This window comes from Protopterus annectens, chromosome 9.part0, assembly GCF_019279795.1.
Source record: "Protopterus annectens isolate FY-2018-M chromosome 9.part0, PAN1.0, whole genome shotgun sequence".
Taxonomy (NCBI): Eukaryota; Metazoa; Chordata; order Ceratodontiformes; family Protopteridae; genus Protopterus; species Protopterus annectens.
In genome coordinates, this window is record NC_056743.1 from 1,460,687,214 (window position 1) to 1,460,699,342 (window position 12,129).

General features: G+C 39.7%; 1 protein-coding gene across 5 annotated transcripts in view; it reads left to right on the top strand.

Annotated features, from left to right (window-relative positions):
- Nucleotides 1–4,472, top strand: part of LOC122812119 (adhesion G protein-coupled receptor E2-like) — a 1,702,710-nt gene extending 1,698,238 nt beyond the window's left edge. For all 5 annotated transcript variants that reach the window (XM_044084406.1, XM_044084405.1, XM_044084408.1 and 2 more), the window contains one exon: nucleotides 3,750–4,472. In XM_044084406.1, the coding sequence (XP_043940341.1) occupies nucleotides 3,750–3,824 (75 nt within the window). In that variant the 3' untranslated portion in view covers nucleotides 3,825–4,472. The remainder of the gene's footprint in view (nucleotides 1–3,749) is intronic.
- Nucleotides 4,473–12,129: the final 7,657 nt, after the last annotated feature.

Here is a 12,129-nt window from a genome sequence, read left to right on the forward strand (position 1 = left end):
TTGTGTAGGACTTTAGTTGTGATTTATGGTGAAAATATAAAAAGTAAGGGAAATATGTAGAACAAAATATAGGAAGTGATAAAGGCTAGTAAATTAGCGGTGTGGATCAAAAGGCAATGGACTTACAGAAGGGGGCAGTTGGATATGAAATTGATTATTTTGTATTATCAGAAGGCATGGGGGTAGCAGGTGACAATACAGTTTTGAGGGTTTTTTTAGACCATTTAGCAATATGGATGGAGGTGATTGAAGAAAGAGATTATATTAAAATAGGAAAGGGGATAAAAAGAATAAATGAAAATCATGTAATATATCTAGAGAGTTGGAAGTATTGAGGTTATGGAGGGATCCTATAACCATGAAGGACATCTATAAAAACTAGTCTGAACAGTGGACTGAATTTAAAAAGACATATAAAAAGTGTTTTTATTTCAATAAGATTGATGGAAGAAAGAGGAAGTGAAGTATGGGAAAAGGTATAGAAATATTTTATAGAATTTAGAAAATAATACAAGATACTATCATGCTATAGAAAAGGAACATATAAAAGAAATCAAGAAAATTAAGGCATTATTGTTACATGAGAGAAAGGAGGAGGTATCTTAATATTGGGTAAAATCGTAAAAGATGATATTAGTATAATGGGTAAAACTGTAAAGGGGATAGTGGTATGGGGGGAATGAAAAATGTAAAAGGAGAGGTAATAAGTACCCAAGAACAAGTTATGAGTATTGCAGTACAGTAGTACAGCATGTGGAAACTATATCAGAATAAAAAGAAGGAAAATAAAAGAGAATGGAGCATAAAAAAAAATGAAGAATTTGAAAAAGAAATTATTATTACTGAACTGTATGAAGTACTTAGGAAAGTAAACACTGATTCAGAACCTGGCCCAGATGGTATAGAGTATGGAATATACAAGAAATTAATGGTTTATCTAAGAGGGTATTTTGCAGATATATTGACTGAATGGTTGAAGGAAGGGTATGTCTGTGACATGTAGTGGACAATTAAAATGTATATGTAAGAAATGAGAAGCATGAAATAAAAATAATGGAGACCGATCACACTAAATAACACAGATTACAGCACTTTATGAGAATATTACAGAGGAGAATGGAAGGATGAGTAATTTTATGGAAGAACGAATATATGATATAAAAAGGGAAGGGATGTCAAGAATTGTTACTGGTTGTGAGAGAAATTGTGGATATTATAACTAAAAGGGAGGATATGAAACTTATGGTAGGTGATAGTATCAAGGTATTAGATACAGCAGGACATGATGCTCTGTGGGATGTTATGGAGAAGCATGGCACAGATAATAGAATTAGGAGACTGCGTATGTGTCAGCATATCAAAACAATAGAGTGAGAGTGTTAGTGAATGGGTGGCTGAGTAAGAAAACATGCATGAAGTGCGGTATAAGACAAGGATGTCCCATGAGTGGAATATTGTTTGCATTGGTAATGAATGTGATAGTAAGGTTAGTAGCCGCAAAAAGAGTGGAAAACTGGGAAGCAAGAAATAATAGGCTGATCATCCTAACATTGATGTAAAGAAAAGTTATGAACAAGTATTCTCAGGGTAAGAATGGTTGGATTCCCGGAAAAGCAGTGGTTGTCAGACTGCAGTTGCTTTGGGTTTTGGAAGGAAGATCACACAAAATCAATGTATTCTTCTTTGTAATGCCATCAGTGAACTGAATAAGCTAGCACAATGGATATGGTGTACCTGGGCTCTATTAGATCTGCTTCCATCTCATCTTACTCATTTATCGTAATATTAACCATGTTTTGGTCTCTAACCCCAGCTGCACTTATACTCGTTACATTATGAAAAACATTTCCTTAACAGTACTACTACACAAGACAATCAAACCTAGAAAAAACACATATGCACAACACTAATTCTGTCCCTTTTTCGATTCATTAGCCTAACCCTAGCCCACATACACACACACACACGCGCACACACACACACACACACACACACACACACACACACACACACACACACACACACACACACACTTCTACCAAAAGTTTAAATATTATAATAATCCCACTTACCTGCATGCAAGCAAACCTCACACAACATGTTGAAATATTGATATTCCAAACATCAACATTTCCAGCATTTTATAGTACGAACTTTCAAGAAAGAGCACATCTGTTTATTTTGTTGATAATATGTGATTCACCAAAGTGAACTGTAACCACACTTCCACATACATTTCTTCACTTAATCTCTCAGTGAAAGAGAGAAAGCAGTAAGGTAATATGACTTGTGAGCAAATAATATTAAGCAACAGTAGGTGGGGTGGATGGGTTTAAGAATATGGATGTCAGAGTCCTTGGTAATGATAACCAGAACATTGAGGAAGCTAAGCTAAAACTAAGTATAAAGAAGTTCTATACTAAAGGAAAGAAGCTTATGTAGTTAGGAGATGCCAAACTACAAATGGTTTTAATAAAGCATGGAGTGGATACCATTAGACACTTGTTAGGGAATGAACTAGCTACATAATTGTACAACTTAGGCCAAGTGTCTTTTATGTATGTTCTAATATAACAATGATGCAGGATGATGAATGTTTTCCTATTCTACGCACAGTCATGGGTATATTAGTGCCACTCTGCTCTGTTTTCAGTGGTGTCCTGTGCTGCTTTTACTATGTTTACAATCACAGTAGCTACGGCATGTCCATGTAGTATACTGCTAGTGTAAATATAATAACCCACATGATGACACTTGTGTTGTTTGCTGTGCTGTACCTTGTCTCTTCTGGTCATCTTATCCGAAAAATCATCACAAGATATGGAGAATTATGTGCACATGTATGTGTAAGCAGTTCTGATCCTCCTCAGGTTGTGCCACTGTATATATCTAACTTGGCTTTCCTTCAACAGTTCACCACATGCAGTTAGAATTTATACATCATAATACATGTACAGAGCAATGCATAAACAGGTTGATTACACCATTGTAAGAAGTTATGTGAGTAAATGCCCCAACATGATGCTGAAAGTGTTTTCCGCAAGACCATTTTAGGACTAAGCTATATAACATCTGGGACATAGGATGTTTCACATTCCTTGTTTTATATTTGCATAATCATAAAATTGAAACTAGGGAAAGTTTTTAGTGACGTTACATGCTTACTAATAATTCCTATTAGTGGGGTTTAAATTCAGCCTAAGTTTCTTACCTACATCCTTATTTGCTAATTTCTGTGACATGCAAATGCAATTTGATTAAGTATGACAAATGTTATCACTTTATTTCTATGGTCTGGGAAATTTGGTAGTCCTAACAGTTTTTGTCACAGGGGTTATCTGTTATAGAACTAAGGTGTCATAAACAAAATATTAAAATGTATTTATCCTGTGCATAAGATATAAAAATAAATAAATCTCTTCATCTACACATAGCTTGCATACCATACTAAATGTACTAGTACCCATGGCACCCACTATCATCAATGAAAATAAACATATCTTAGTCATATGACTTAACTAGAATTGCTTCCCAAATAAAACAGGTAAATTAAGGCCATAAAATACACATATGATCTACTTATGATTAAGCATATAATAATGAAGTCAATTGCTATGCCACTAACAAAAATATCTATCTATCTATATATGTGTGTGTATTTGGTTATTTGATTAAATACACCATACTGCTTGCATTATTTTTAAATAATTGTTGACGACTAAACTGTTGTTTCTCAAATTATTTTCCAGGAAGATACCCATACATTGGAATGGATAAAAATGAAACCAAAAACAGAAGACCAGGACAACTCTAAAAATCTTTGAAATATAAAAATAAATATCTGTCTGACTATGTATACAAAGCTACAGTTAAATAATAGTTATATGGCTTATGTATGGATATAGTATTACCTGGTGGGTACTGAAAGTTCTAATAATTATGACTAGTGCTTTAATCTCAGTAAAATGTGTCCATCCAGTTATCTGCATTGCTTTACTTATTAAAATAAAAAATATATTATCTGTATTGCAGGAATAGTTAGTATATTTTCCTGTAACACTGTTTTGTGTGGAAATTTAGAAATATAATTCAGTTCCAGCAGCAACCAGACAGTGTTTCTTGTCATGATGTTAATGGTAATTTATATACTCAATAATTTGATGTAAACTGATTTTATTTTATATATTTCTGTGGAATTATTTCACTTTTACTGACTTAAAATCTAAAATTGTAGTCCTGTTCACATAGTTTAACTGGTAAAGTCAGCATATTTCTTTGTCTCAGTTTTTTCAGCAATTACTGATAAGTATACAAAGTTGAAAACATATACCCCAGGATTCACTAACTTTTCGTGTAAGACTAAGTTAGTCTTACAGAGTAAGACGGCAATGCACCATGCATATTCATGAGGGCACGTTGCCTCAACTCTAAGGCTAACACGGAGTGCGCACGAGTGCAGGGGGCATGTTGGACTGCCGGGCAGTCCAAAAATCCACACCCCTGCAAGTCTCTCAATCGAGAAATGTCAACTTACATGAGCGAGTCCGCTCAAATGTGTACATACCCAACACTACACTCCCCACATTCTTAACCCCTGTACAATTATAAAATGCAAAACTTTTATTTTTTTTTTAATATTCCCGATATACCTGCCCGTATTTGCGTGTGTTTGCGCGGGTTTGCCCTTTGCGTAGCTATAGTTAGCAGCATAGACACCGAAGAGGATAACAAGAAAAAAATATGCAAAGTAAGGTAAATAGCGATAGCGCAGTGGTAGAGCCTTCACACAAAGAGGAAGTCCCACCACTCCCCCTTCCATTTTCAGTAGGAAATCTGTATATAAAAATAACTCCTGACATTTATCATTGAAATTTTTGTAAAAAGCATTGAAATGGCTTATGTAGTAGTGAATGCATTTTATATATATATATATATATATATATATATATATATATATATATATATATATATATATATATATATATATATATCTAAGAATGTGAAATGGTTATGCATACTGATGGATGCATAAGTAACATATCTTAAGCAATGTGAAACACTGCTAAGCAAAGTTAACCAGTATTAAGCATATTTAAATGTAATTGCTCATAGCTGAGCACTGCGTTAACTAGTGCAAACGCTTTGCGCATAGGTGTGCATCGCGCCAACTAGCGCAAACAGAGCATGGTTTGCGTGACATTGCCCATCGCACCAACTTGCGAAATGAGATTGCACGTAGCTGCGCACTTCGCAAACCAGTGCAACGTTGAGCAACGTCGAGAAAAGCTGAGCAAAGTCAGCTAAACACAGCCACACCTCCTAGCCGGTCTGGCCAGTAGTAAAATAAAAAGCAATGACAGGGCTCGAATCCAGGATACTGTGCACCATATCACAGTACTAAACCACTAAGCCATGACAGCATTTCATGACCATGCACTTTCTACACACACATACATATCAGTGGAAGTTTACCCATTGCTAAGCAGGTGTGCTTTCAGCTGAGTTTTTTCAAAACCGGCCAATCACAGATAAGTGCGGGAAATGAGGCATATTTAAGCTCCATAGGCGGGAATACTTGCCATAACTGGTTGTAGCTCCCATCTGCAGTTAGCATGGCTGGTGTTGGAGAGGGCTCTCGATTTTGAGCACAACGTTGATGCACTGAGGAGTCAAAAGTAATGGTTTGGCTCCTCATCCATAATCATGAAGAGCAACTCCTGCAGGGCACTCAGTAAAAAGCAGAAGCCTGGAACCGTCTAGCTCATGATCTCACCAGTGCCACAGGTGTCCCTCAGACTGGTGAGCATGTCAGACACCACTACTCAGACCTGAAGAGATGCAAGGAGGACCGACTGAACCAGTGGATACAGGAGGCCCGTGGGATGGAAAATGCCCCACTACTGAGTAGGTAGCCATGGAATGAAGTATGTAAGAATTGCTATTGTAGTCTATATTATGGATAGGTATGTCTCAATATCACTTCATTTACTTCACAGCTGCAGGTGTCCGTGCTGCAAATCAGCAAGCCTATGCAGATAGGCTGCTAAGGCTGCGCCACCAGGCAGGTTAGTAAATATTCTGCATGTATTGTTATATAAAATAAGTGAGAGAGCCTGAAAAAGAGTGTTGTAACCCATTGATAAAGGTATAATAAGTCTTGAATAATTTCTCTGCATGTACTGTTATATAAAATAAGTGAGAGCCTCTGAAAAAGAGTGTTGTAACCCATTAATAAAGGTATAATAAGTCTTGAATAATTTCTCTGCATGAACTGTTATATAAAATAAGTGAGAGAGCCTGAACAAGAGTGTTGTAACCCATTAATAAAGGTATAATAAGTCTTGAATAAGTCTTCTGCATGCACTGTTATATCAAATAAATGAGAGAGCCTCTAGAAAAGTTTGTTACGTAATTAATAAAGGTATAATTCCTGGAGTGTGTCCGTGTCACTTTCTTTGATATTTTGTTGTACTCTTGCATTATAGAAATAGTACTGCTGCATTAAGCGCTGTCAACCCACACTTGGGTAGGCCCATATAAAGTGGATGAAGGGAGTGCCAGTAACTGTTAAGCATATATGCAGTCCTCAACTGTTTGTTCATGGCCAGCATGTACAGGTTAATCTGGCACATAAGTAGCTTGTTACTGTGTTTCCCAGAAATGTCGGTGTGTTGCTAGAAATGTAGAGGGCTGTTAAAATATAACTGATAATGTCACCTGAACACATCTAGATATGTAGATATATAAATATAAATATAATATATAAATACGTAGCAGTAACATCTGCATCCTGGACAGTTTGTATGTCAGATACAGGTCAGGCATATAAAGAACTAGCAAAACCCATTTCACAATTTAATGGACATTGCCTAGTGTAATACATGTAGGGGATATATACCTGCAGTCAATAGGAATGTAGTGTAAACTATACGTATATATAAGTTGTTAATGGAGGTATCTTTTTACACCCTACTCTATGTGCATAAACAATGCAATTCCACACCTCAATGGGTATGTCTAATCTCAAAACATTTGTTGGGACATATGTCCTATTGGTTTATAAATATCTGCATTTACTTTGATGCATGTGCCCTGTTCAGATACCACAATCTTGGTGGCCTGTTGCCACCAATTAATCCTGCATGCTGTTGTAATTTCCACTGTTGTTCTATATGTGCATGTGTTATGCTTGCTGTTCAACTGTTGGAACTCTGGTGTGTTGGGTTAATGGGAATACTACTGCATGCTGTTACAACTAATTTGGAATGCTGTTGGCTGTTACCAACCCTTAATGTCATTAAATCATCCTAAACATAGAATGTATGTGAAGGCCGGTCCCAGCGGACCCACCTGTCCCACCTCAGCTGATGATGGCACCTGGCACCAGCAGGTCTGGTGCCCAGCCCAGGACCTCCTCCTCCATTGGGCCTGTGCCACCTTCGGGTGGAAGCACTGCAGGGGATGGGGCTCATCCCCCCGTGCAAGTGTGGGTGGAGGAGGGCCAACTCTCACCCTCCGAACGGTCCGGGCTGTGGTGCATAGGGAGATGCAGCTTTCTGTCACTGATCCTCTACTCCAGCTTGAGGCACGAGTGGCGCAACTCACAGGTGAGCCTGCCCCTCCTATGCAGCCCTCAGCACAGCCACCCTCTGGGCTGTGAAGGTGCAGTGGTAACTGCCCATGGGTGGGGATCTCAGTTCCACTGTTGCCATCTGTGGGCTCATGAGCTTGTGGTTTCCAAACATCCTTCCCCATCAATGTTGTTCAACCCCACATGTGTCATATTCTGCCCCTGTATGTGTCTTGTTTGTCCTGTCTGTTTACCTCCCCAACCTACCTCCCCAAATATACCTACATCCCCTACCCCACATTTCACTCTCACCTGGAAAAAAAAGGGCAATCTGCTCCAAAAAAAAATTACGCTCTATACCTAGCTGCCCATTTTGCACACATGTCTGCTGGACATATAAAATGTAATTTAATTGGCAGTACAACATACGTTGTTGTCTTCACTCCTCTCTCAGGGGTCGAAGGTTTCATATTTCCCTCCAAAATTATTGCATATGCACAGCTGTTGCTGTAAAAGAAATCGGCAGCTATAGTCCTTCCGTACACCCGTCCTGCACATCCCGAGCTGTTTTCCCTACTGTCTTTCCCTCTTTGTGCCCCTTTTTCACCTCTTTCCTATCTCCCCATTTTCTTTTCATTCAAAGAAATGAGCACTAGGGTTAGCGGGAGTAAGCACTTTTAAGCAGTAGTTAGCGGGTTTGCGCGAGTGTGTGCATGTGTGCATTTAGCTAAGTAATGCTAAGCTTCACTCAAACCCATGCAAACCCACTTACAACTGCTTAAAAGTGCCTTAGTCACCCTGCATTTGAGGGCCCTTGTTCAGCTCAGCAGCAACATATAACACCTCTGTCAGTTTTGAACCCCAGACCTTGGATACACTAGACTGCATGAAGTACCACTAAGCCACAGTAGATATACAGCAGGCTGTTGTGGAAATAGATATATCATGCATCAGAATGAGTGAATGTAAAGGAAAAATAGGAATGCCATAACACAAAACCTGTTCTGTGGAACTTTACAAGCAGTTGCTGTGGAATTGCATTACATGACTGTGATAAGAGAACCAGCTATTCTAGCAGGAAATAATATTACAACAGCACTTTACAACCCCCACATAGTATCATAGCAGGACAAACAGTGGCATATCTGATTAAGGCAGAAGACATACATCCCAACTGTGACTACATTTCAGGGATGTCCCTGATTTTGAAACATATGTTAGCTGTGTCCCTCTGAATCCCCTGAAAAGCACTGACATTAGGCACAAAGGTGGGGTATTACACCTAATGAATAATGACAATATGTAGGAGTTAGACACCGCTTGTACTTCAGAAAAGGTGTAGTAATCCATATGCACTGGTTCTCGCGAAGTCTCCACTTACTGTTTCTAATATTTTGAAGGTTTACCTCACTTTTACCTACCTTTAACTCACTCTGTTCAAATATGTACCCGAGTGTTTCAGAGGCCTGGCTGAGGCAGAAACACACAGGCATATCAGCTTTTCTGCTGTTACACACTGTGCAAATAGCTTTGGAAGGAGTTCCACAAGCATATCCTTATGTAGGCGTACAACACTGAAATACCAAAGGATGTAGCCATGTACTGGTAGCAAACGACTGTAACAATGCCATTGTACCAGCGCTGAAAAGACCTGTGCATTGCACAGACAGAGAATAACAGGTCTGACCATAAGCTAATCACCCTTAACATCCACATCCCACCCCCACCCCCCAGTAAAACTTCTCCAAAGCCAACTTCATGCTACTCAAGTCAGAAGTGACAAACTTCATAACACCCATGCAGACGGGAACTGAAAGTTCAACTGCTGAATCCTACACTAAGGCACTGTACGAGCACATCCACTCATGCATGAATCGTGCCATCCCAAATAGAACCAAAATGCTCTCATCCAAAAAAAGGAAGCCAATCTGGTGGTCCCTTGCCATAAACAAACTTTACAACAAAAGGAAGAAACTTTTGCAGAAAAGAGGAAAATCCCAGGATGCAAAAAACTCCCTTACTAGCCTCAGTAAGAAACTGAGATGCCTCATAAAATCCTTCAAAGCTAGTTATGAAAATAAAATTGCCAAAGATTCCAAAGACAACCACAAAGCATTCTATAACTATGTCAAGAATCTAAATAGCAATGCTCAGATCTGCTCTGAGCTAAAACAGAATGGCATTAAATATACTGATCCAAAGGATATTGCCAATATCCTGGCAGATCGATTCAGTGCCAACTTCACCCCCCTTTCACCCCATAAATGGCCCATCTCAATACCGGAAGATTGCCAAATTCCAGTAATAACGGCCACATAGGTACAAAACGCACTCTCTAAAGCCAAGAATACAGCATCCATGGGACCAGATGACATCCCGGGCTGTGTACTATATGAACTGGCACCTCACCTAAGTGTCATGTTTAATCATAGCCTCACCTCAGGTTTCATGCCCACTGAGTGGCGCAGAGCTACAGTTATCCCAATCCACAAGGGGGGATCCACCTTGGATCCTGGAAACTACCATCCCATCAGTCTGACAAGCCTTATCTGCAAGGCCATGGAGCGTATTATCATGGAACTTATAAACAAAGACATTGGCAACCTTCAAACACTGGACCCCACCCAGTTTGGGTTTGTGAAGGGCCGATCTTGTTTTTCTGAACCTGATTGACTTCTTTGAATCAGTCTCCAGAGCCATGGACAAGGGTAAGGTGGTCCAAACAGCCTATCTAGACCTTGCCAAGGCCTTTGACACCATCCCCCACTCTGGAATCATAGATAAACTTACTAAGTTGGGCATTAATCCCTATGTCACCCAATGGGTTGCTAAATGGCTTGCTGATAGAACCCACACTGTAAAAGTAGCCGACTCCAAATCCAGCTCCAGACAAGTGACAAGTGGAGTACCTCAGGGTTCAGTCCTGGGGCCGCTCTTGTTTGGCATCTACTTCTCTGAAGTACAGGTCAACACTAAGGAACTCTGGCTAACAAAGTTTGCAGATGACTGCAAACTGGGAGCCATTATTGAATCCCTAAATGATGTGGATACTCTACAAAAGGGCCTTACAGAAACAGATACTTGGTGCCAGAGCCATGGGCTCAAGCTCAATGCCAAGAAATGTATTGTTATCCCTTTGGGAAAAACATGTATCCATGAATTACCATATAGGTGGCAGTACACTAAACACAGAAAGTGTGATAAGAGACTTAGGGACACAGGTGGACAGTGGTCTCACCTTCGAAAACCACATCGCCACAACAGTCAGGAAATCCTTCTATGTGGCACACCTCATCACGAAGGGCTTTTCATCCAGAAAAAAGGAGGTCATTGTCCCACTGTACTCATCCCTTATTAGACCCATTATAGAATACAACGCCCCATTTGGTATGTACCTCTCAAGACATCTGCAACAACTGGAAAGGCCTCAGAAATACCTCACTAAAAGAATCACAGGCCAAAAGCAGATGCCCTACACTGACCGCCTTAAAAAACACCAGCTATACTCTATCGCATATCGTCTACTCAGAGGCGATCTCTGCTTAACATACAAGGCCATGTCAAACCCAGAGCTGTTGGACATGCTACACTTAAAGAAATCCCAATCCCTCAGATCTACACGCTCCAGGGATCTAAACCTTGTCATCACAATAAACAAAACATGCTGGAGGGATAGGTTCCTGACCCAGAGACTCCCCAGACTCTGGAATAGATTGCCCATACATGTCAAGCAGAGTGCCTCTTTGGACCTCTTCAAGAGGAACCTTGACGATTGGATGGGAGAAAGGAAATTCACCCCAGGGATCACGTCAGTCACCCTGCTAGACAGGGGTCCAGGAAAGTAAATAATGTGGGAAGAAATAGCCAGGGAATTGTTATGGCTAGGCTTGTATAGGCCCTAGGGCTGATAGCCTAGTACCAACCTATGAACCTATGAACTAACGTCTGGCTACCATCTGGATAGGTCCACAGTTGGGAGCTATGCTGACAGACTACTTGCCTTGCTAAACTAACTGGTACACATCAACCCTTTATGTCCAGCAAGGTAACATTCACACAATAATACATAATGCTCTCTGTATGTCTGCATCCCCACCCAAATGTACAATATACCTGTGTGTTCAGGGTCTACCAAGGATGTAGGTAGGCATACTCAGTACTGGAATTGTCCAGTTTTCTAGAGCATCCTGTGCTAATGTCAACAATAAAAAAGCACAAACTGTGCAGAAGTAAGTACATTAATATTCACAGTATAGCAGTTCACAAACAGTTCATGTGCCAAATGAATACATCTCAATAACTACTTTTGTATGGCAGTTAATTGTATAAGTAGAAAAGAAACTACATACTCCCATGTATCTTGTGTTAGCATTTGTAGGGATGAGTACAATTCTACACTGACAACTGTGTACTGGAAGTGGCAGCATTCAGGTCTGAGTACAACATTTAAATCACTGGCTACACCCCTAGCTTCAGATATAAGAACTATACCAACCTTCTGACTTAAACAACAGTGTCCACAGCAAACAAGCATGGGCCCCAATTTGGAATGCTGAAAG